Below are 25,221 nucleotides of genomic sequence, written 5' to 3'. Positions count from 1 at the left end.
GTTCAGTAGTTTTGGATCCCTTTGCCAAAAACATCATGGCATCTATCATGTTTTCACATTACAGAGGGCTAGTGGGTGAAGTCCATCTCAGTCTCTGAAACCCTAGAAAGTTGAAAACATATCTGATGTATGGAGCACAGAATTTAGATGGAATTCTACTCACCTGGCCAGGAATGAAATGTATTTGCATGACAGTGTTGGTCTCTTCGTGCAAGCCCATGAACTCAACCCCTGGAGCGCCGTAGCTGAATGACTGATTGAGGTCAATAGTATTTATGTGTGCATTGATTTTTGCTGCCTTCGCTTTGTGGCAAATTAGTTCTATCCTAGAATACTTGTGATGTCTCCCCATAAAGCACTAGTATTAGGTTCAAGCCACCCCTGGTAATTTCCATCATCACTGCTTAGAAGAAGCAGACACCTACCTTCGGTTGCCTATGCTCTAGTAATGTCTAGGTTAGATCTTTGCAATTCATTATATCTGGGACTGCCTCCGCATAGAGTTTGGAGAATTCAGCTGGTGCAATACTTGGTGGTCAGGATGCTCACTGGGGCAAGATGGTTTGAGCATATTACAGTAACTGCACTAGTCCAACTGCACTGGCTGCCAACTATTTTCCAGGCCCAATTCAAGGTGCCTTAGATGGCTCAGGACTGCCTCACCACATATGAACTGACCTGAACCCTGCAATCATCATCTGAGTCCCTTCTTCATGTGTCCCCTCCACAAGAGGTCTGGAGGGTGGCAACATGAGAAAAGGCCTAGTCTGGGGTGGCTCCCCATTTGTGGAATAATCTCCCCAGGGAGGCTCATCTGGCACCTTTGCTTTAGGAGCAAGACCAAAAAAACCATTCCTCTTCTCCTAGCCTTTGGCTAATTAAACGATCTATGGCCTTTTAAACCGTGAGGGCTATTGTTTCATTTGTTATTATGTTACTTTTTTTGTATTGTAAACCACCTTATGATCCTCGGATGCAGGGCAGAATAGAAATTTTAAAAAATAATAATAAGCAAAACAAGCGAAAACAACCATTTACTGTTGGCATAGACCAGGCTCCCTCAACCTCGGCCCTCCAGATATTTTTTTGGACTACAACTCCCATGATCCCTAGCTAGGAGGACCAGTGGTCAGGGATGATGGGAATTGTAGCCTCAAAACATCTGGAGGGCCGAGGTTGAGGAAGCCTGGCATAGACTAAGAGGCAAGTGTACCATGCAGCAAAGGCTTGCTGAAACATTTGCTAGTAACAGATAAGGAGACAAGAGTTGTCCGGGAACCCATTTTGAAATTCGTTAGCAGATTACTGTAATGCAGACAGACATCTACTTGATTTTAAATTCAAAAGTCGGGAGAGCCTGCTTGTGCGGCACTTTTAGAAGTTGGGCAAGATGGAGTGACAGGAGCCCATCTATTCTCGTCTTCCGGGTGCTGCAATTCCATTTAAATCCATCATCAGGAGACAGATGGCCCAATGCTTGCTTGCAAGAGTCTTCCAGAGAGACGTGTTGCCGGAAAATGGCAGTGTCATTGGAAAGCACTCAGATTGTCCCTCCATGAAGGAGGAACAGTTCACTTCCCCTACCCTAGCTGGCTCAGCGCCACTAGAAACAGATTTGTGTTCATTTATATTCTGCACTGAGGCTGGATAAAAGGAAAGCACCTTCAAAGCACTTTGTTGCTTAGCCCAGTATTTTAGGACTACCAAGACAGGAAAGCCAAAGATTTATTTATGACTCAAAATTCAAACCACAAATATTGCACTGTGCTAAAAATGAACTCTTCCTCTGCGTCAGGATATTTAAAACAGACTTGGAATGTGGGTGATAAAGCTATTTATCTACAGGCACCACTTTCCACTAGACCAGATTAGCTCAAGAGTAGCTTCCACAATGATTTTAGTACATTTCACAAGAGCTGATCACCAGAGCCCCTCATTATCAGAGGTGCAATTGAACTGATTATCTAGGTTCAAAACTTACATTAACGACAACCTACTAGGTAATCTGAGAAAAGAAACCAATATGGGGATAATGCGGTTGTTAGGATTACTGATTCTACAAATGCAAAGCCCTTTGAAGGAAGCACCACATAAATACTATCTCTACACATTTTGGCATACCTACTGCTGCTGAAAAGCCATTATGCAGCTCAGAAATGAATGAAAAGGATACAGTTTGATGGCTCCTGATCGGGTCCCGATAGCCATGAGATGGAGGAAAGAGCTATAGCCCAGTGCGCTGGGCTGGTGCGGGAAGCCATGTTCAACAGTCTGTTGGGAATTGAAGCACAAAAGACAATTACTGCAGACAAAAAAGCAGCTGAGGCCAAATAATACTTGAACCAGAGCAATCGCTATTCTCCTTCCATCATTAATATACCTCAATCCTGAAGTCAGACAATATAGTCAAGGTAAGGTACCATTTCGGATTAAGTTTGGCAGAATCAGAGGGGGTTTGCGTCAACAATTTTTACCTCTAGAACAAGATTTAGGGAACCCATTTTAAACCAGTTTTTAAAAGGTACTGAACAGTACCTTCTTTCAAAGGTCTACTGTACAATCCAACCACCATGGCTTCAGCACGAGCGGGAGAGAAATTGGTTTCCAAGTAACTTAGAGCTATTTCCTGAACTCTCATTTTCGCTTTGTTTATGTGAATCCATCTTCTCAGGCAGAAGAGAGTCTGCGTTATTTGACAAAACAAAGCCGCAGCCACCTTACATGGCACTTCCTCTGCTCTGTAAACACAGCTAGCCACAAAAGCTGACACCTATTCGCTGGAAGGTCTGCTGTTGCCATCTTACACCGAGTCAGATCAATAACCCACATAGCCTATTTAAGCCTTCCTTGACAACAGCACCCCGTAATTGCAGTGTCTCAGGACAACAAAACCAGCACACAAAGATCCAGCTGCATAGGAACAAACATTATGTTTTATTTCAGAAGCACCGTGAGGGTCTCCTTTTGGGGAAGCGGTCCTTGTAATGTAAACAGAAGCAGCTGGCCTTCTGAATATTGCCACACTCTTCTTTGCAGCTTGGTGCTTCAAAAGACCTGTCTTCCCTGCTGCCAGAAGTCCTCTAACCGAGACAGCAAAGAACCGAACCCCAGACTGTGGCCTCCAAAGACATGCTTCACCACAGAACTATGACCTCACCCCGCATGGCATTTCTGAGAAGCCACCAATGAAACACATGGAAGTGTTTCTTCCCTTCGTTTCAAAAGGAGCCCAAAGGCCACAAGGCAGCCAAACAGTAAGACCACGCCTGAGGGACAGCAGCTATTTGAGCGCCGGAATAAAGTCAACATTTCCTCAGCAAAAACGTCAGCCTAGTACAGAACAGGAGTAGCTGAGCAAGCACTGTGGACATGAAGAGAAACTGACCCAGTGGTTTTCAGGCGGGATCACTGCAGGAAACTACAAGGCAGAGGTTCGACAGATCATGCCTGTGTGCAGGGATGGGGAACCCGGACATCCATCATTCCATGCTGATGGGAGTTGCTAGCGAAGGCGGAGGCCTTGAGTATCAAAGGCAGAGGTGGGGGACCTGGAGTCCTCCAAATACTGTTGAACTTCAACTCCCATCACCCTTGACAACTGGCCATGACTGATGGTGCTGATGGGAGCTGGAGGGACATTATCTGGAGGGACAGGAAGTTCTCCGTCTCCAGAGCCTAAGAGGGACAGTGGTCCCATTTCAGTTTCCCATATACCATCTGAGCAGTCTAAGCCAAGCCAGAGCACAACTATGCCAGTTGGGAAGAGTTCATTTTCACCTCATTGCCTTATTCAATAGGCCGTTCCCAGTACTGTAGCCAAGGGTGCTACCTTAAGAAGGGCTTGGGATTGTGGACTGGAGGAATGCCTCATCGCCCCCCGCTCTAACATGTCTTTGTTGCACTTTTGTCACAGTTCGAGAGCAGCAATGCGCTTCAGGCCCCTGTTCTGGTTTCCTGATCTCCTCTGCCTTGTTTTAGATTTACACACAAGAAAGCCCTGAACAGATTTTAAAGGTGCAAGAATATTGTCATCCGGGACAGCTTTAGCAGTATAGAAAAAAACATGTGTAATATTCTGATTCTGTTCATATATACACATGCTAGTTTATAGACAAGAAGCAAGCAAGCACAACTGCCAATCCGTTCCCCAAGTACTTATGCATGGCCTGTAAAACCCTGGCTTCCCTTTAAAAGGGGGGGGGGTGTAGAAGTTCAGCTGGAAAGAGGAAGGCAGTGACTCAGAAGTGAGATAATTCCACATCATAAGGGCTACTAGTCATTCTAGTTTGCTGCAGCAAGCAGATCTGTACGAGTCTTGTGACCCTTTAGCGATTCACGGTGCCTTAAGGTTTTGGAGATGCACTTTGTTAGTTGCATGAAGTGTTATCCTCTGTTGGCTTAGAGAGGCAGAAAAACATAAATAGTGAGGTCAAAAGATCATGAGTAGAGTTTGCAGTATCTCTGTGCAAAGCTCATCTCTGAACATAACAAGCACAGTAACCTTACAGAATTGCAGCTATTTGTGACAATAGATCTTCTTAGCTTTGTTACGTTAATTTGACTAAGCAGGAGTGAAAATCCTTATCCTGATTGTATTCATTCAGGGCTCAAACTAACTGATAACAATTATACTTCAGGAATTTCACACTGTAGTCTGTCTTTCAAGGATTTTATTGTTGGAGGAAGAGAATAATACAGTGCGGATCTGAAAAGTCTTCAGAGAGTCCTGGGATACTGAAGTGTTCTCCTCCTAACTTCTTAATCTTTCAAAGTTGCTTATTTTGTAGCTCACATATTTATTAAAGATTTTCTTAGAGTAACGAATTAAAGTCTGTGTCTTTAATCACATGTCTATCACACTACAGAATTATTTATGCTTACTGAAAAACGGGCGGTTGTGACTGTAAGGGATTATTTGTATTTATGCATTTAGCAAGATTTAAAGACTTACAGAGCAATCCTATACAGTACATGTCTACTCAATGGAAAGCCGGACTTCAACAGACTTTTAGGATTGCAGCCCAAGAGCCCTGAACTTCCCAGAAGTGTTATGCTATGGAAGTAAATGTCAATACAGTACAGTACAGGGTTGGTAGAGTCATAAATATTAATAATCTGAGGAATTTACAAACTGTAGAGTTTAGGCAATTTTAAGGCATAAAAAGGTAGACTCAGCAAAACGATCTTGGTGAAATACACAATTGTTATCTCCAAGGCTCTAGAGAAGCTAGTGCCTGTGATGATAATGTAATAATTTTAAGGCGTTTTCCCTAAGAAAACTGGAAACGGGTTTGAAGGGTCTAATGTGATATTACAAGTATTTTATCATTCCCACACTGATCATGTAGCTATGTTAACTAATGATATTTTTAATCATAGTTGAACACATGTCAGAGTATCACCTAACCTCCAAATTGCAGCCTCGTCTTATTCTGGTGTTCCGTTTTTCTGTTATGAAAATGGAAGTGTCATAGTGGCAGAAAGGATGTGAGGGGAGCGTATCTTTGTGCTGACTACCTCCATCGCAAGAATCCTTCAGAAGGGAATTGCTGCCAGGAACATTATGTGCCAGTGTATTTTGATGCATTGAATAGAATGAAAGTTTGAGTCATGGTGGTGAGGCAAGTATGTGTACAAATTCAACAGGGCTTTGTTTGTTTTGTTGCTATTTTGTTAATGTTGTTAATATTGTTTCATAGATATGAATGCTGTAGTACCTTTGTGAATCCTATAATATTATTTTTAGTGTAACGGTGATGTTTAGCTTATTTCTTAGTTGTTTTGTTAATAGTGTTACATAGATGGTAGTTGTTGTTGGGATACTGTCAGGGAGACAAAAGCCATCATGGCCCCCACGCCATGTTTGTGATTTGTGATTGTTTTACTGATGATTTGTAAAGTATTCTATACAATTTATGCTGTATTTTTGATGTTCCATTATTTTATTTTCATCTTTTTTTGTGAGCCGCTTTGGTATTTATTTGAATAAAAAGCAGGATAGAAATAAATAATATTAATAATGATACGTCAAGACATGGGCCCAGCAGAAAAACTTAAAATGAGAATAGGCCATATTTGCAATACTTGACTGCATCAGATTACCATATTTTTCTGTCTATAAGGCTAGTTTTTTCCCATTTAAAAAAATGTCAAAAATTAGGGGGTGTCTTATACACTCATACATCTCTCCCCCCCCCCCGTTTTCTTAAATCTGAGTCCCCCAAAATAGGGAGCGTCTTATAGACGGGAAAATACGTTGTTTCCCCCTCCATTTTTGTTTTTAACAGGAAAACACAATCTAATGGCTTCAGTTTAAAAGGTTCAATATCAATGACACTTTAAATCAGATTTTTAGAAAGAAAACACAACAAGATTGGCTCATAATTTGGCCGTAGCAGCAGAAGCTACAGAAAACTTGGTTTGCCCCTACCCAACCACCAGAAAATAACACTTGGCTCCAAATGCCAGTTGCAGGCAGCAGGGGGTCGATTATCTTCTGTCATCACCTGGGTGACAGAGGGCTACAGGTATTACCTCTCTGTACTTAAAGGCAGGAAGGCCCACCTGACCACATCAGATGCTGCTGCTGCAACTATGTAGCTTCAATAACTGGCGCCTCAGTTCGCTAGCTTTCCTCTTCCCTCCCAGCTCCTTGTTTCCTTTTGTGTCATATCCACTAGACTGAGCCTGCAGGCAGGGAGCGCCTTATCTTTTAATCTCTCTACAGTGCTTAGAAAATACTAGGTGCTTTCTATGTGGTGGTGGTGGTAATAGTAAACATAGTTAAAAACAACCATTTAAAACCCAGTTTTTTAAATTAAAAAAACTATTTCTATCCATGTCCTTTAAGGAACATGGATTCATAGAGACAGTGCTTAACTGTCCCGTTGCCTCCAGCTTTAGGGAAGGGCATAAAATAGGAAAAATGGCTTGGATCCAAAGAGCTTGTCACATAAATGGAAGGCTCTTCTGCTTTCACAAGGTGTCCCCTGTCCTCCAATTTCCCCTCTCCTCCCAGTTCTGCATCATTCACACCCCATTTGAGGCACTATCTACCCCCCCTTGGCTTTTTTTACAGTGCAAAGGAGAGTGTGGCAGTAGCTGATTTAGCATCCTTGAATAACCAGAACTAGACTCACAATTTTTTACATTCCACCTATCTTCTGTAACGGCTTCAGCTACACAAATAATATTTGTGTTATTGTACTACATTCCATCTAATACTACTTATATCCTTAGTTCCATGAACACTGACCACAGCTTTCCAGTTCTTTATAGCGTTGCAGGTGTGATTACAGATTATAATGAATGAGGCCAATTACAAAGATTTATTTGCACATTTTAGCTTGCACTTACATGCATTCATTTCAGATTTTAAAGGGAGAGAGAGACAGAAACTGCATGCCTGGCTCTATTTTACATCACATGCACCAAGAGACCAGAGGAGCAGGTGTACCTTGAATGGGGGTGGGGGAAGGGAAGAAGAGAGAACAATGGACTTCTTGTAATAGTGCCTTAGCAGGCAGAGAGAGAGAGAAACTCAGAAGGTGATCAGCAGCAACCTTCACTTTTAAGAGCGCTTTTGTTTCCTTTTTGGATCAGGTGGAAAATATAAAAACACAGAAATACACTTTTTGGTTGGGAGTACTGCCTGCAATTAGAAGCAGTGGCAAACCAACAGGCCAACTCCAGCACAAAACTGAAAGGATTTACATTGGCAGCTGTTTCACTCACTTCTGCCATTGTTGTTGAGGTTTTTTTTACAACTGCGAGGGGAACAGCTGCTTTGCAGAATTCTCCTTTCGAAGGGGAGAGGGATGAGCAGAAGTCTAGCCAGTGGTGAATCAGATTTTCACAACTGCTTAGTCAATGAGACTCAGCCTGTGTTTACATCAATTAACGGGGCAGGTTAGGAGACACAGAAGAAAGCAAGGAACCCCTGAATTAAGGGGAATGCTTCCAGTTAGGTAAAACACAGGTGAACCAGCCTGTCTGGTAGCTGAGCTTTGCCAATCAGCGAACTTAACACCGCCAGTCGAGACATGCCTGCCCCACAGAGCTTTACATGAGCCAAACTAAGAGCGAGGTACCCCGCCTTTCTTTTCCTTGAAGAGTTTCATCCTAAACTTCCCCATCTGGCTGACAGCAGATTCCTGCAAGACACTCACTTGCCACAATGTTCCTTGTAATGGTCTGAATGGCAGAGGACTACTGCTCACAGCAAACATGCCATTGTAAACAGGACAACAGTCAACCCTCTGATGTCAAAGGTAATCCATTCCGGAAGACCGTTTGACTTCCATAACGTTCAGCAACCGAGGCGCAGCTTCCGATTGGTTGCAAGAGCTTCTTGCACTCAAGCAGAAGCCGCATAGCACGTTCTGCTTCCAAAAGTTGTTCAAAAACCGGAGCATTTACTTCTGGGTTTTCAGTGTCCGGGAGCCGAAACGTACAATAACGGAGGCACTCAGGAACTTAGGTTTGAATGTAAAAGCTGCAAGCAGAACTGCTCTTCAGGCAGCACACTGGATACAGTAGAGTCTTCCCACAAATGATATTCAGGACTGGCATTGAAAGTAAACAGTTTTGGCAAGTCCTTTCTAAGATAGCAGTTTATTGAGAATCATCCAACAACCCTGAGATTAGGAGACTTGCACTCTACCTACACAGCTATCCAGCTCAACAGAAAACAGATCAATATAAAACTGTTTTAACAAATTTGTCTGCCCACCTGTAACAGGGACACAATTTAAAGGGAGGAAACTAAACACAAAAGTGCCTAGCAAGCAACCCAAAATAAGAAGCCATTAAATGCCAGTATGTTCAGAGAAGTAAGGTGGGCTCAGAGCCTTGTTTTTAAAATTGGCACATGATGGCATTTACTCGGGCAAATTATTTATAGACCTATAAAATTCAACCTCAACTCAAAAGCCAATGGGTGGTATTCAACTAAGTTTTACACAAAGCAGACCTACTGAAATGAATGCATCTTACTCAGTCATGCTCGTTAGGTTCAATGGGACTACTCTAAGTAAAACCACACATCATATATAGCTTCCTTTCAAGTGCTCACATCTGCTTTAATTTTTGCTTTGCTTTTATCTGCAGGAACGTCAAAATATCTCAACCTGGAAAGAGCTTTAATAAAGCTGCAAAGAGAAACTCTGAAGGACTCCAGCCTGCCTCTCTGGCAGTGTGATGCTGCCCTACCTAGCAGCAGAAACCTATAACTAAGCAGCTCAGCCCATCAGCCAAGACTCCAGCCTGGAGCACAATACTTGCAGGCTGCTTCTGCTAGGCTTCTTGCAATGTGGAGAGCCAAGGAGGGACACACAGGAACCTCCAGAGATACCGTATTTTTCGCTCCATAAGACACACTTTTTTCCTCTTAAAATCTAAGGGGAAATGTCTGTGCGTCTTATGGAGCGAATGTGTGGTCCCTGGGGCTGGGGGGGGGGGGGACGACGACGACCAGGGCTTCCCCCGCCAGCTCCACAAGCTCTGGGAGCAGCAGGAAGGCTGCGCACAGCCTGTCTGCTGCTTCCCCGAGCTGCTCTTTGGGGCTGGGGGTGGGGGAAGCCTGGGCTTCCCCCTCCAGCCCCGACAAGCTCCTGAGCAGCTCTGGGGTAGCAAGTGATGGACCGCACTTCTCCCTCCTTGGGGAAAAGCCGCCAAGAGCCACACATACACTCCACGCGGCTCGTGAAAGGGAGTGCTGAGCAGAGCCTGGGGTGCATACAGGCTCTGCTCAGCACTCACTTTAAATAATCCCCCCCTTGAATTCCCCCCCCCAAAAGGGAAAAAGTAGGTGCGCCTTATGGAGCGAAAAATACGGTAATCAGAGGGAAAGAACAGCCATAAGAACAAAACCTTCCAGGGTCGAACAGGGATCCAAACTGGAGCATTCCCTCCAATTTTCAGGAATTGCTGTTGTTAAAAAAGCATGTTGCAACATCCAAACAAGAGTCTTGGTTGGAAGCGCTGGCCGCTTTGGAAAATCCTTAAAACAAAGAATGAGACGGGCAGTTTTAAATCCTAGTTAAAAAAAAAAGAACCTTTACAATAATTGATGGACATTTTAAATCAGGCACCCCAAAACTCAGCCCTCCAGATGTTTTGGGAGTACAACTCCCATCATCCCTAGCTAACAGGACCAGTGGGTCAGGGATGATGGGAATTGTAGTCCCAAAACATCTGGAGGGCCGAGTTTCGGGGTGCCTGTTTTAAACCAAGGTTTTTAGGAGCTGCATTAACAGGGCGTTTAGTATGTCTCTTTTATTTTTAAAGACAACCTAAAAGTCAGCAGGTTTTAAGACTCTTCTGTAGAATAGCAAAAAAAAAAAAAAAAGGCAGAGAATGTTGTAAGGGCTAGATTTTGGTTCGAAGTGGGAAATGGCCTCAACAGGACTACCACTGCAGCTGGAAGGGCAAGAGGTCATGCCATTTGGGGCAGGAGGGGGGAGGTTCAGTTTCAAAGCATTCCTTCCCTGCTGCAGTAGTAATACATGGGAACAGCAGTCAGAGAATCCACCAATCCTAACCCTTGGATCTGATGCAATTCAAAAGGCTTGGAGGCTCAATGTTACACTGTGCATCTGCTGAAAACCACCAAGAGCTTGTTCCCATGTGATACTTAAAACAATATGAAGTCTTAAGTGTTCAAAGCGCTTCACAGACACAATCCAGTTTTAAAACTTAACAAAAAGCAACAACTCTACATGTCTGTATTATTATCCCCTGTATTGCAGATGCAGAGACTGAAGCCAAGAGAGCAGCTTGCCTAAAGCCACTTTATGAGTTCCTAGCAGAGGCAAGATTTGAACCGGGGCCTTTACGATTCACAGCTCAGTCTCTTGGAGCACCTGCACATCCACCCCAAAAGTTCTTGGATGTGGATATCATAGCTCCCTCGCTGCCATCATAAACCCCAGTCCTTATTGCACAGCCTCTATCTACTGTCCAGCAGGAGGAGGGTTAAAAATATTTTTAAAAACGGGGGGTGGGGGTGGGTTGAAATAAGAGAGAAGACACCACTAGAAGAGCCACTTTGTGAAATAATGATACAGTGGTACCCCGCAAGACGAACGCCTCGCAAGACGGAAAACCCGCTAGACGAAAGGGTTTTCCGTTTTGGAGGCGCTTCGCAAAACGAATTTCCCTATGGGCTTGCTTCGCAAAACGAAAGCCCATAGGGAAATCTCAGGGACCTCTTTTAAATGCTAGCGGTGGGGAGCAAAGCCTTCCCCCCCCTTCAGAAGAGGTCCAGGAAGGCTGGCGGGGGCCGAAAGGCTTTGCTCCCCAGCGCCAGCATTTTAAAAGCAGTCCGGGATAGCAGGGAAGCGCTTCCCGCTATCCCGGACGGCTTTTGAAGGCAGGAGAGGCATGCCGGCAAGTCTCCGCCAGCAGCGGCACCGCTGCCGCTGTTGGCGGAGCACTCCGCGAAGCCTGCGCGGGCTAATGTCAGCGCGCGCAGGCTTCGGCATGCGGGCAAGTCTCCGCCAGCAGCGGCAACGGTGCCGCTGCTGGCGGAGCGCTCCGCGAAGCCTGCACGCGCTGACATTAGCGCGCGCAGGCTTCGGCTTGCGGGCAAGTCTCCGCCAGCAGCGGCAGCGGTGCCGCTGCTGGCGGAGCGCTCCGCGAAGCCTGCACGCGCTGACATTAGCGCGCGCAGGCTTCGGCTTGCGGGCAAGTCTCCGCCAGCAGCGGCAGCGGTGCCGCTGCTGGCGGAGCGCTCCGCGAAGCCTGCACGCGCTGACATTAGCGCGCGCAGGCTTCGGCTTGCGGGCAAGTCTCCGCCAGCAGCGGCAACGGTGCCGCTGCTGGCGGAGCGCTCCGCGAAGCCTGCACGCGCTGACATTAGCGCGCGCAGGCTTCGGCTTGCGGGCAAGTCTCCGCCAGCAGCGGCAACGGTGCCGCTGCTGGCGGAGCGCTCCGCGAAGCCTGCACGCGCTGACATTAGCGCGCGCAGGCTTCGGCTTGCGGGCAAGTCTCCGCCAGCAGCGGCAACGGTGCCGCTGCTGGCGGAGCGCTCCGCGAAGCCTGCACGCGCTGACATTAGCGCGCGCAGGCTTCCGCCTGCGGGCAAGTCTCCGCCAGCAGCGGCAACGGTGCCGCTGCTGGCTGAGCGCTCCGCGAAGCCTGCACGCGCTGACATTAGCGCGCGCAGGCTTCCGCCTGCGGGCAAGTCTCCGCCAGCAGCGGCAACGGTGCCGCTGCTGGCGGAGCGCTCCGCGAAGCCTGCACGCGCTGACATTAGCGCGCGCAGGCTTCCGCCTGCGGGCAAGTCTCCGCCAGCAGCGGCAACGGTGCCGCTGCTGGCGGAGCGCTCCGCGAAGCCTGCACGCGCTGACATTAGCGCGCGCAGGCTTCGGCTTGCGGGCAAGTCTCCGCCAGCAGCGGCAACGGTGCCGCTGCTGGCGGAGCGCTCCGCGAAGCCTGCACGCGCTGACATTAGCGCGCGCAGGCTTCCGCCTGCGGGCAAGTCTCCGCCAGCAGCGGCAACGGTGCCGCTGCTGGCGGAGCGCTCCGCGAAGCCTGCACGCGCTGACATTAGCGCGCGCAGGCTTCCGCCTGCGGGCAAGTCTCCGCCAGCAGCGGCAATGGTGCCGCTGCTGGCGGAGCGCTCCGCGAAGCCTGCACGCGCTGACATTAGCGCGCGCAGGCTTCGGCTTGCGGGCAAGTCTCCGCCAGCAGCGGCAACGGTGCCGCTGCTGGCGGAGCGCTCCGCGAAGCCTGCACGCGCTGACATTAGCGCGCGCAGGCTTCCGCCTGCGGGCAAGTCTCCGCCAGCAGCGGCAACGGTGCCGCTGCTGGCGGAGCGCTCCGCGAAGCCTGCATGCGCTGACACTAGCGCGCGCAGGCTTCGGCTTGCGGGCAAGTCTCCGCCAGCAGCGGCAACGGTGCCGCTGCTGGCGGAGCACTCCGCGAAGCCTGCGCGCGCTAATGTCAGCGCGCGCAGGCTTCGGCATGCCGGCAGAGGTCCGCGAAGCCTTGGCCGGACAGCTTTTGAAGGCAGGCGGGGGGAGCAAAGACTTTCGCCCCCGCCAGCCTTCAGAAGAGGTCCAGGACCTCTTCTGAAGGCTGGCGGGGGGCAAAAGTCTTTGTCCCCCCTGCCTGCCTTCCCAGGGGCTTTTAAATCGCCCCGGACAGCGGAGAAGTCCTCCGCTGTCCCGGGGCGATTTTAAAATGCCGCCCGCCAGCATTTTAAGATAGCCCCGCACAGCGGAGAAGTCCTCCGCTGTCCCGGGGTTTTTTAAAATGCTGGGGGTGGGAAGAAAAGCCCTTGTCCCCCCCCCAGCCTTCAGAAGAGGTCCGGGGACAGACTGTCCCCGGACCTGGTCTGAAGTCGGTTTCCCTAGGAACGCATTAATTGATTTTCAATGCATTCCTATGGGAAACCGTGCATCGCAAGACGAAAAAACCGCAAGACGAAGAGAATTGCGGAACGAATTAATTTCGTCTTGCGAGGCACCACTGTATAAGGAGCATTGCCCCTTACTAATGGTTTCAGATCTGAAAAGTAATGTCTTTACTAAAGTATACAGTGGTACCTCGGGTTACATACGCTTCAGGTGACAGACTCCGCTAACCCAGAAATAGTACCTCGGGTTAAGAACTTTGCTTGAGAATGAGAACAGAAATCGTGCTCCAGTGGCGCGGCGGCAGCAGGAGGCCCCATTAGCTAAAGTGGTGCTTCAGGTTAAGAACAGTTTCAGGTTAAGAACGGACCTCCGGAACAAATTAAGTACTTAACCCGAGGTACCACTGTACTGTTTTCCTTACACTTGCTTACATTTTCTCCTCCCCAGTCCCCCCCCACCCCCCACAAACTTTGTGCTATGCACCACCTCTTTCCTTTCCTCCACAATTCTATTATTACACTATTTCAAAACCAGGGTGGAGTGCCTAATCCAGCATGGGTGGCACTTGAAATTGTACCCAGAGAGCAGACACCTTGCAAGAAGGAACTGTTGAAAGACTGGGGAATTTATTCTCGGGATAAGCCAAGCCAGGTTGCCTGACCCCTGCAATGTTGGATTTGTTGAACTGTTGAACCGCCCAACAGTTAAGTGCTGCGCAAGGGAAAATTCCAACTAGCTTTTCTCTCTGCGTTCAGAAGCCAAGGGTTACCAATAATATATCCTCTTCCCCTGACACAGGGTGAACCAACAGACTACCCAGTCACAAGGGATGCAGAGGAGAGTGAAGGAGGCAAAGACACCACCACCAGACACCTGCTTCTGTTCCAGCTGATTTGTCTCCCTCCGCAGGAGCCACTTTGAGGGCTACAGCTGAAAAGCCGAATCTACAATCAGGAAGTTCTGTTTTCCATTCTGTTCTGTAGACAAATACGCCATAGAGTCGGACAACTTCTTTTCTTATTTTTAAGAAGCCAAAATTGCACTCAGTAAGTTATCACTTCCCTTGTCATGCTATTCAATATACACAAACTGCTTTTGATGTACTGCATGAACAAAAGTCCCAGAAGGGGGTTGGGAAATCCCAGAAACAATTAAGAACAGCTTGTGGCTATAACCACACATTGCACTGACAGCCACATCTACAAGTTCAGCCTTTGCAGGTGCAGTAGAGCAGTAGAAACCCAGTGTTTCCATACCAGCCAAGATTTTATACCGGCTTCCCAGCCAACCTGGAAAATAATAATTCTAGAACTGAGCAAGGACAGAACTGCTTAGACGATGTACATGCATGCTCACACAAAAGTTGCCAGCATTGTGTCACTACTAATGAGTCATCGAGGGCATGGATTTGACTTAGAAATGCCATGAATTTGGCTGCACTACGTGGGTGGATGAGATTTCACAGCAAAGGAGGGGCAGACAGAGCATTCCAGCAGTTTAGGATAGAAGGTTTCTATCATTAGAGTAGGAGAGACTTATGCTGGTGCAGGAAGAGGCACAAGCCTTAGAAATGGTTGGTTTACATAATTATGAAAGGCACCATTTCCTGTCTTAAAAGCCCCACACATGAACTATGCACCCCAAAGTAAACATCCCTAATTACACCTCAACCTCCCATTTGTACAATAGCTTCAATGTGTTAACTCTAGGTAAAAGTTAGCTGAATGCAACCTATAGTAAAAAAAGGGGGGGGGGAATGAGACAAGAAAAGGGTTTCTAAGCAATGTGCATGTGCGCGCACACAAATCTTGCCAATTAAAAATGGAAAGAGCGGTTTCTCATCATCAAGAAGGTTTGATGAACTCATTGAGAAAGTGGCATTCTACTGAGTCATTATTGAATTACTCCACACAGTGAGCTGAACATATCCCTAAGATTGTAGTTAATGGGCTTTTCTACCACCTTCACTAAGATGCTGAAAATTTGAATATTAGATTTAATATGCTTTAAATTACCGGGTTCTGGAACTTTTTCCATTAAAATGTCAATTAATCTGACAGTTTTACACTACCTACAAGGGTCCTTCACAAGCAAACACTCCATCTAGGCAGCACACCACCCAGAAAAACACTTTCCCATATGGAACACAAATAGTTAATTAAGAACAGGTAAGTTAGTACCTGCTCTGGAGATATGGGACTGAGTAAATGGTTAACTATGCAAGGCACTCCAGCACTGCAAAGTATTTAATCTTACCTTGAAAAACACTGGAAAGTCTATCACAGGTGAATGACACCAAAGTTATAAATTGTTCCCTCTCCCCATTTCATGCACAGATTTTTAAAGGGGATATGTTCAAGTTGTACATGAATTGCAAGCATCTGGCTTCTTTTTTTTTAAGCAAGCTGTCTGTTTTTCCTGCCACCAAATCTTATTGCTTTGGCGAATATACGCAACATACACCAGAGAAATTGAGAATAGATTAACAGGACACCTGAAGAAAATGTAATGTTTGCGGATTTCAGTTTAAGCAGTAGAGCAGGGGTCAGCAAACTTTTTCAGCAGGGTGCCAGTCCACTGTCCCTCAGATCTTGGGGGGGGGCGGTCCATATTTGTGGGGAGGGGGGGGAATGAACAAATTCCTATGCCCCACAAATAACCCAGAGATGCATTTTAAATACACATGTAAAAACACCCTGATTCCCAGACTGTCTGCAGGCCGGATTTAGAAGGCAATTGGGCCGGATCCAGCCCCCAGGTCTTAGTTTGCCTACCCATGTGGTAGAGCAATATGAAAAAAGGGCCTAAACAGACACACTTCCTACACACCTAGTTCACACTTTAACAGATCAAAGTGTGAACAGCACTCCTAGGATAATGGCAAATGGGGTTCAGATGTCAACAATGAACCTTTCAATGTGCTGATTCTGGCACTTGGTTACTGTCCAGGATTTCCAAGGTGGGCTATTCATGGGTGTTATTTAGATTATAGTTTCAACGCATGAACACACACACACACACACACACACACACACACTCTAACACAGAAGTGTACAATTCCCAAAATGGAAAAAAGCAAAGCTTCAACCTCTTAAAAGCTAGGAGTGCTTTGGTGTGGCATCCAACTGAGCAATCAAGTCATCTTAGCTGTCCCCAGCACTTACAAAATGCATGCAGCAATCATGTCCAGCTACGGTTGCCACTGCTAAACACGGCAATCAAGCCCTACATACCCTTCCTCCTGTTTCCCTCCCCCCAACACCATCCTTTTATCCACATGACACTCCTTTTCATGAATGCCAAATTACTACTTGCGCACTTGCAAAACACACACACACACCAATAAACCACCCGTAAAAGAGTTTGCAGGATACGATACGCACCACACAAATTCTATAAATTTTTTACTACGTCTGGGCCGATAGTTACACCACTTTGCGATGGAAGATTAGAAGCAGCAAAATGTTAGCTGAAGGTCAAGCTTCTGTACATCCTAACAGAGATCCGTTTACTGTTACCGTGGTTTAGCAATTAAAGCGCTGGCTCATAACACACCTGCTGCCAAAGGAAGAACACAACACACAGCACTTTTTCACAGTTTTTACCTCAGCGACCGGCAGCACACAGAGACTGATTTTAAGCTTTTAAAAGAAGCATATTCTAACACTCCTCCCAACCACATCCAAGCATACGGAAGTGCATGTAAGCCCGAGAATTGTACACAGCCCCATACGTGTTTATTTAATGGCAGTGCTATAACCAAACCAAAATAGATCCCATTTAACTCCTCAAAGGAGAAAATACTGCTAAACAAGAGATAAAGGCCCTCTCTGCCTAAATAAATAAATAAATAAATGCCACAGCATCTGAACGTCCATCTGGAACTCAGGAAATAATTTGTTAGCTTAAGGCACATACATACATAAAAAGGACATTGTTGGCAAGCCCCGCACCAGTTTACCAAATATTTGTTTAGTCGCATGCTCTGTGCTAACCTGAAGGCCGAGGAAGGATTGTCCCACGCAAGGCCAAGTGATCTCACACCTTCCAGCCTGTCTAGGCAGGCTGCTCTTTAAAAGCGTTCATACTAGTTTCCACTTAGGCTGCATTCAGGGCCAAAACTTACCTTGTTAAACTGGAAAAGGTCACGCTTGAGCCTCTCTCTTATTGGGTCATGTCCCGGTCTCAAAAATCTTCTCATTTTCCTCTTTAACCGCTTGGCCCCTAAACCTAAGGAAGAACAAGAAGATTTGATAAGGATCACGTGCAACCTAGCTAGAACATTCCACACGAGGAAAACTGAAATAACTTGCATATTTCAGGTCGATTTTCTCTGACTAGAAGCGGAAAAGAGCACACCAGAAGTCAGGCAACAGTTGAGCGATAACACAGCAAATAAGCATTTTAAAAGATCAATTCTAGGGACTCTCCCAGCTTCCCAGATTGGTTGGCAACCCTGACTGGGATCCGTTTTCACACCAGTCTCATATTAAATGAACGAGGGGGAGAGAGGAAGAGGGAGTTCAACTATTCTCATGAGACTAAATAGAATTAGGTTTTTTCTGTGTCAAAAGAAACAGCAGTGTCGCATGCACAAGACTACAACATTATGTTGTTCAGCATTATTTATTCCAAAGCTGCACCATCCTGGTACATACAAATTGCTAAGCATAAGAACAACCTGCCAGATCAAGCCATCTGGTCCACCACCTTGTTGTCACAGTGGCCAACCAGGGTATATAAACCAGGATTAGGATCCACACTCAACCCGTAAGCAGCAAGGGAAAAGGGTAGGAAAGGAGTGAGGAACCGAAAATCTAGTGCTTGGGACTCTCTCTTGGCCACAGCCAAACCACAGCCCTTACTGAGTCTGCTTCACGGCCTCCTTAAGTGGTTGCACGTGACTGGAATATGAATCAGGGTTGGAGAGATGTGTCTGCATGCAGAAGCCTCTCGCATCTGCATGGGTGGAATGTAGCCATAAAGTAACATTCACCTGCATTGCTCCACCTACTTTTGCCTCTGGCTCCACCTACCACTGGTTGCCCAGGAGGGAGTGAGACGCCTCAGGATGAAAAAGGTTCCCCTTCCCTGAGGGACAGAAAATATCACTCAGCTTTATCTACACTAGTGGTGTACAAACTTCTTTCAAAGAGGGCCAGATTTGATGAAGTGAAGGGCCGTGAGGGGCGACCAAAGGGCCAGCCAAAGTTGTTGAGCTTTTTATTTATAAGACTGAAATTGTTGAGCTTTTTTTTATGAAGTTGTGGAACTTTTTTTAGGATTGAAGAGTTGTGGAGGGGTGTTTTGGGGAATTTTACCCCAGGAAATAAACTGCCACAGGGGCCGGATTAAACCGACCAGTGGGCCGCATTAGGCCCCCGAAACGGACTTTGCACATGCCTGATCTACCCCGACCGTTTTGTTAAATATATAAAGAATAACGTTCTTGAGAACTGCATACTTTGGGACTTCCAACATTGTGCCCAGAAGAGTTCTGGAGAATTTGAAAGCTTGCTCACTATCTTGTCAAATTGTGAAGGTCTTAATCAAAATACTAATAAAATCAATAGCCTATTGTAAGTTCTTATTTTTTTCTCCCTAGTGGACCAACACAACTACCTAGAATTTTTGTAATGTTGAGTATGCAACCTGTGCTCAGAGACTTACTTTTGTCTAGTGGTATCTGGCTAGAATATCTGCATTTTCACGGAATATTTTGGGTGATTAGAGAAAGGTGTAGGTGAGGCCAGGGGCTGTGGCACATAAGGTACCACCAGTAAGAGACTATGCTCTGCTCAAGAGACACCAATTCTCTCTTTTGATCTCTTCAAAGGGGTTGTATTAATCCCTGACACTATGAAAGCCTAGAGGTTTTAGCTGAAATTCTAATTCAAAACAGGCACTTAGGTTCCAGTGAAATAATCTGTTGCTGCATGGAGGATTGAAGCCTTTATTAAAAATAAAGCAAATGGAAAGCAAGGCTTTCATTAAAGGAGCTGCTCTGCAAATTCTGGGGAACACACAACCATACATGCAGTTGTACACATTACATGGATGCTTTCTACAGCGGTTGCACGTGGGAGTCTTCCCGGTGTTTACAGCGCTGAGAAAAATGTTCAGCGGTCCTTGGTTGATGCATCAAGATCTGGTGTGGAGACAGGTTAATTGTTAATCTGTTTCTACAAAAAAACCACAAACGCTTAAACCAGCAACTGCCATGGAAGATGCAACAGCCTTAAGGTATTTTGCACCTCTGCAGATACCCCTGCTCAATGCCTCTGCAAAAGCTAATAAAAGATGGTAAATACAGGAATAACCCAAAGCAACTGAGCTAACAATAGCATTTGGAGCAGGAAATGCAAAGCCAAGAGTTCAACTACCTTCACTCACAAAACAAGGTGTGAAAAACATTAAGCCTTGGAAGAAAGCAGTTTAAGAAGGGCAAGGCCTGGGAACTTGGAGAAATCCAAGATGAATAGACATGTTTTAGGAAAAGGTGTTATGTTGGAGGGAAGGAAAAGGAAGATCCAGTAGAGCAGAAGGATATCTGCAGTTTCACTCAGAAAATTTTGCATACAAACGATGGCTGGTATACCACCCATCTTGCCATGTATATTTTGGGCAGCAGCTGTATCCAATTATTCTTGAGCTGTTTTTGGACCACCTTTGTATCTCACAATAGCAAATGATAGCAACTTTAAGGCTCTCAGCCACAGCAATAAGCCCATGTGGCCCCCAACAGAAAAAAGGTTCCCCACCGCTGCTGTGGACAATCATTGCAGGGAACATGTTTTCTATGTGCAACACATATTGGATTAGTTTTCCCCAGTTCTATCAAGCCACATATGTGTTCTTTAGGTTGAAGTGAGAACATGAAAAAGACACTGCTGAATTGGGCCAGTGGCCCATCTAGTCCAGCAGCCTGTTTTTAGAATGGCCGACAACCTGAATACCTTATGAGAACCAGACAAGGAGGACTTGAGGCACAACAGTATTCTCCCCCATTCTGCGGTGTCAGCAAGTGGTATTCAGAGGCATACAGTTTCCAAAAGTAGGAGGAGAACATAGCCATTATTACTAATAACCATTGGATATGAACTTAGGAGGGTTTGGGTTTTTTAATGCGGAACATACAAAGCTGTTTCTAATAAGAGTCAGATTATCAGTCCCTCTCACCCAGTCTCACCTACCCTGACCTCAGTCTGGACAGCCATGTCATTAACTGGGACCTGAACCTAGGACCCTCATTAAAAGGTAAAGGTAAAGGGACCCCTGACCATTAGGTCCAGTCGTGACCGACTCTGGGGTTGCGGCGCTCATCTCGCTTTATTGGCCGAGGGAGCCGGTGTACAGCTTCTGGGTCATGTGGCCAGAAGCTTCTGGCGAACCAGAGCAGCGCACGGAAACTCCATTTACCTTCCTGCCATAGCAGTACCTATTTATCTATTTGCACTCTGACGTGCTTTCGAACTGCTAGGTTGGCAGGAGCAGGGACCGAGCAACGGGAGCTCACCCCGCCGCGGGGATTCGAACCGCCGACCTTCTGATCGTTAAGTCCTAGGCTCTGTGGTTTAACCCACAGCGCCACCCACGTCCCACAAGGACCCTCATTATTATTGCTTTATTATTTATTGAATTTATATCACCCTTCATCTGAAGATCTCAGGGACTGTTCACAATACAAAAATACAGGACAAAAGCATAAACACCACCCCACACACATAAAAGCAATAATGTAAGAAATTAAGGTGGTCTGCCAAGGAGCAAATCAACTGGAACAGTAGTCAGTGGCAGACCACAGGTAAGAATTTCAGCTTTACCCCTGCAGATGCATCTAACAGTTGTTCAACTTTAGACTGTAAGACCCTTTTGCATTTTGAGTGGAAAGGTAGACCATAAAGGCTTAAAGCAAGAACAAGTTAAGTTGCCTCTCAGTATGCTGCTTTGGTACCAGGTAATTTAGCCAAACAGGGCAATTTGAAAATACAAGGATTCTCATAAATCAGCACAATATTCTACCAAGCATGCAATGTTCAGTTTTAGAAATGAGTCCCATATATTTGCAAATGTAACCATATTACTTATAGTATGACTTAGAAGCAGCAAACAATTTACTGCTGTTTTGTACTGAGGGGCACCATAAAGGTCGCTACCCTGGGGAGGCCACTCATCACACACACTCCAATATGAAATTCTTGGACTACAGCAAAGGTCTTAGCAGCTGGGGATGTTTCTATTACTTTATGCTTATATAAACATGTGGGCTCATTCTCTCTGCATTCCAACCAGTAATGAGGTCGCCCCCCTGCATGTCATAAATCAAACTATTCCCTCATGAGTTTTGCCACCACATAAGAGTGAAAGATAGACAGCCAAATTAAGGGACAGAAGTTACAAGGTGAACATATTTTACACCCAACTAGCATGAGCTGTAGCAGAAGGGATGCAGTTCAGTAGCACGGAAAGGGGTCCAACATTTAATTCCTGGCATCTCCAGGTATGGTTGGGAAAGATTTGTGCCTGAAACCATGGAGAGCTGCTGCAAATCAGTAGACGATACTGAGTTAGATAGACTAACAGTCTGATTTGATACACAAGCAGCTTCCCATGTAGAAAACTACCAATTCCAGCTAATTCAGTATTTGCCACACAGCTGCACTTCTTACCTTCTAGACCAGCCTTTCTGAACCTTGGGTCCCCCGACGTTGTTGAACTATAACTCCCTTCACTCCTTGCTAGCAGGACCAGTAGTCAGGGATGATGGGAGTTGTAGTCCAAAAACATCTGGGGACCCAAGGTTGAGGAAGGCTGCTCCAGACTGTACAAAAAAAGAAGAACAAATTAGTAAAACTGAATACAACTGGATCTATTCCCCCTTCTTGTAACAAATTCTTCAACGTCTCCATATACAAGCATTGGCGTTAGGGTGTGCAGCCAATGTATACCAGTTTAGTGAATAGAGACTGAGTAAGCTTTCTTCTCCTAAATTATTAACACTCAATACTCCATACTTATCTATGGAAAGAACAGTACATTCACACATTTTACTGTGACAGAAGAATTTAGGATAGGGAGGAAGAACTTATGGCTTTCCAGATCTTGTTGGATGACAACTTTCACCACTGGCCATGGAGCTGCTAGAAGTTGAGTCCACCAATATCTGCAGGTCCACAGGTTTCCCATCCCTAATTTAGAAGGCTTCTTTTGTAGAAGCATGTGACAGATATGCTCGCGGGTAGGCATCAAAGCAGGACCATTCAGCAGATGGGAGTGAAAACGATCACCTATCTAGCAAGCTCTAATAGTTAATATGTCAGACTAGGACTTGGGAAACCCAAGTTAGATCCTACCTCAGCCATGAAGATCTCATCTTGGGCAAGTAACTATTTCATCATAACCTTTCCCATGTATACCAACCAACAATCCAAATATTCAGACACTGGGATGCCGCCCATAAGCAATCCATTTGATAATTTCCAAGGCTGCTTTCAAAATGGCAGCTCTTCCAGCAAAAGAAAATGAAATGCCTCATGGAAGAGGGAGCACTTCCTAGCATAGAGACTAAGCATGACATCAACTTTGTTTCTGATACTGCCTTGCACATACTGACCCTGATAAGTCTGGCAGCAACCAATTGCTACAGAATGCAGTATCAGGCATGACTATTCAATATGTCCCTCAACAATAGCCCAATGCTGCTTGAAAAACCAACCACCTGGATGCCACTTGGCAGAAATGTATGGTATAATTTTCATGAGTTCTTTTCACTTTCCACTTCCTCCAAGCTGGGAGTTGTACGTACTTTCCACTTCAGGAAAGTAACCCTCAGGCCTTGAGCAAATTATTTCACAGACTTCACAACCCATTTTGTGGCTTCTTAACCTCTGAGTATTGAGATAGCAACAGGAGCAAAAACTGCAACTATCTGGTGCATTAGTTTGACAGGGCAAGGAGCGCTTGGTAAAGACAATTAGCAAAAACAGGTGTGAAGGAAAGAGTGCCCAGTTGTCTGCCATGGAAACTTTTGCAAGAAGGAAAACAACAGAGAGAGGAAAAGAGGGAAGGAAGTAGTAAATAAAGTAAGATGCTCATAAATGTGGTTTATGTGGTCAAATTACACTTAACCTCCATTGTCACAAACAGACAGGAGAGAAATGCGATGCTTTCAACATAATGCTAAAATGAACGAACGACTAGATTTCTTGTTCCAGTCTTGGGAAATGATTTACCCTCCAATACACCCAACTACAAAACTGAAAGTTCATGCAGAAGACTGCGCCCTTTTTGACTTCCTTTTGACTTAAAACGATTTTTACAAACATTGATGATACAATACACACAATATCCACAAAATCAACTTCTATTTCTTCATCAGCTGTGGATGGAATAGGGTTGTGATGGACTGAGGATGAAACCAACGCATAGAAAACAACATATACATTTTGGAAAAGTCTTCATTGGTGGAGAAACCCCAACATACTGGATCCCAACCAATTTCTTTGCTTCCTCAATTCCACAGAGTACAATTCGAACAATAAAGCTTATAGAACAGCCTTTGAGACAAATTTCTTCACTGGTCACAACCATCCTCAGCATTAGGGCTGGACGATGTTAGGTTTTCAACACTGATGTATCACCAGCCAAACATCGTGGTTTTGTGATCCACTATGATGTTGAAACAAGTTGCATTGGCCCCAGCTGGTGGGGTGCAGTGTAAAACTGCCTCTGCTCTCATTGCGGAAGCTGAGGAGGCACATTTACTCTAGCGCCTCATGGGCCAATGCTGCGGGAAAAGACATCAGCCTCACCTGCAGAGCACATTCTGGACCCAGACCACCATTACCAACAAGGCCCTCTCACCTTTTACCATCTGCCTCATCTCCTAAGGCAGGGGTCTGCAACCTTTAAGACAAAAAGAGCCACTTGGACCCGTTTCCGGAGAAAAAACAACAACTGGGAGCCGCAAAACCATTGCGACATTTAAAACAAATATATCTCTGGAGCCACAATCTGACAGCGGGCGGGAAGGTGATGTAGGGACGGTGCGTGACTAACGCACGCACTGCCCCCATGCGACGTCACAGCCAGTACAGCGCCCGCCACAGTGAGGAGTGTCGGGGCGCACAATGCGCCTCGTCCCCCCCCTTGTATCCGCCCCGGAGCCACAGCAAAGATGTAAAAGAGCCACATGCGGCTCCGGAGCCGCGGGTTGCAGACCCCTGTCCTAAGGTGAGGAAACACAGAAGGGGGTCTCGGACAATTTGCAAATGCACTACCTGGCAGATTTGCAGAAGACCTTTAAAATACTGGGCTGAAACATCAAGAGTGCTGTAGCACATTGAAGATAACACAGTTACTGGGCATAAGCTTTGGCGAGTCCAAGGTAATTTTTAATGCACCATGCTAACACAATTGACCTTCAGGAGTTTGCCCTAGGTTGACATTTTAACCAGTTGTGCAGTGCCAATTAGCAGTTTGTATATTGCAACTTTTGTTATGCTTTTCACAGCCCTGCTCCAAGCAAATGCAGAACATATAAAGGGTCCTGCGACATAAGACCAAAAGATTGACTGGTGCATCCTTCTGTTCTAGTAGCAGTCAACCAGATGCCCCTGGGAACCTCACAAGCAGGATATGGGTGTAAGAGCACTATCCTGGCTCATGGATAGCTCAGCTGGTTAGAGCATGGTGCTGGTGACACCACGGTCATAGGTTCGATCCCCATATGGGACATATACATATTCCTGCATTGCCAGGGGTTGGACTGCATGATCCTCAGGGTCCCTTCCAACTCAACAATTCTACAATTCCATGATCCCCAGCAACTGGCACTCAGAGAAGTAGTGCTTCTGATGTA

General features: G+C 46.0%; 1 protein-coding gene across 8 annotated transcripts in view; it reads right to left on the bottom strand.

Annotated features, from left to right (window-relative positions):
- Window positions 1–25,221, bottom strand: part of LLGL2 (LLGL scribble cell polarity complex component 2) — a 70,736-nt gene that overhangs the window by 38,500 nt on the left and 7,015 nt on the right. For all 8 annotated transcript variants that reach the window (XM_083487360.1, XM_083487361.1, XM_083487362.1 and 5 more), the window contains exons 2-4: window positions 17,488–17,591; window positions 2,174–2,271; window positions 164–245 (exon numbers count right to left, since the gene is read on the bottom strand). In XM_083487360.1, coding sequence (XP_083343486.1) covers window positions 164–245; window positions 2,174–2,271; window positions 17,488–17,591 — 284 coding nt within the window. The remainder of the gene's footprint in view (window positions 1–163; window positions 246–2,173; window positions 2,272–17,487; window positions 17,592–25,221) is intronic.

This window comes from Podarcis liolepis (assembly GCF_965112155.1).
Source record: "Podarcis liolepis genome assembly, chromosome: 2".
Lineage (NCBI taxonomy): Eukaryota > Metazoa > Chordata > Lepidosauria > Squamata > Lacertidae > Podarcis > Podarcis liolepis.
Note: the sequence above shows the minus strand (reverse complement) of the source record. Positions and strands in the feature narration are given on the sequence as shown.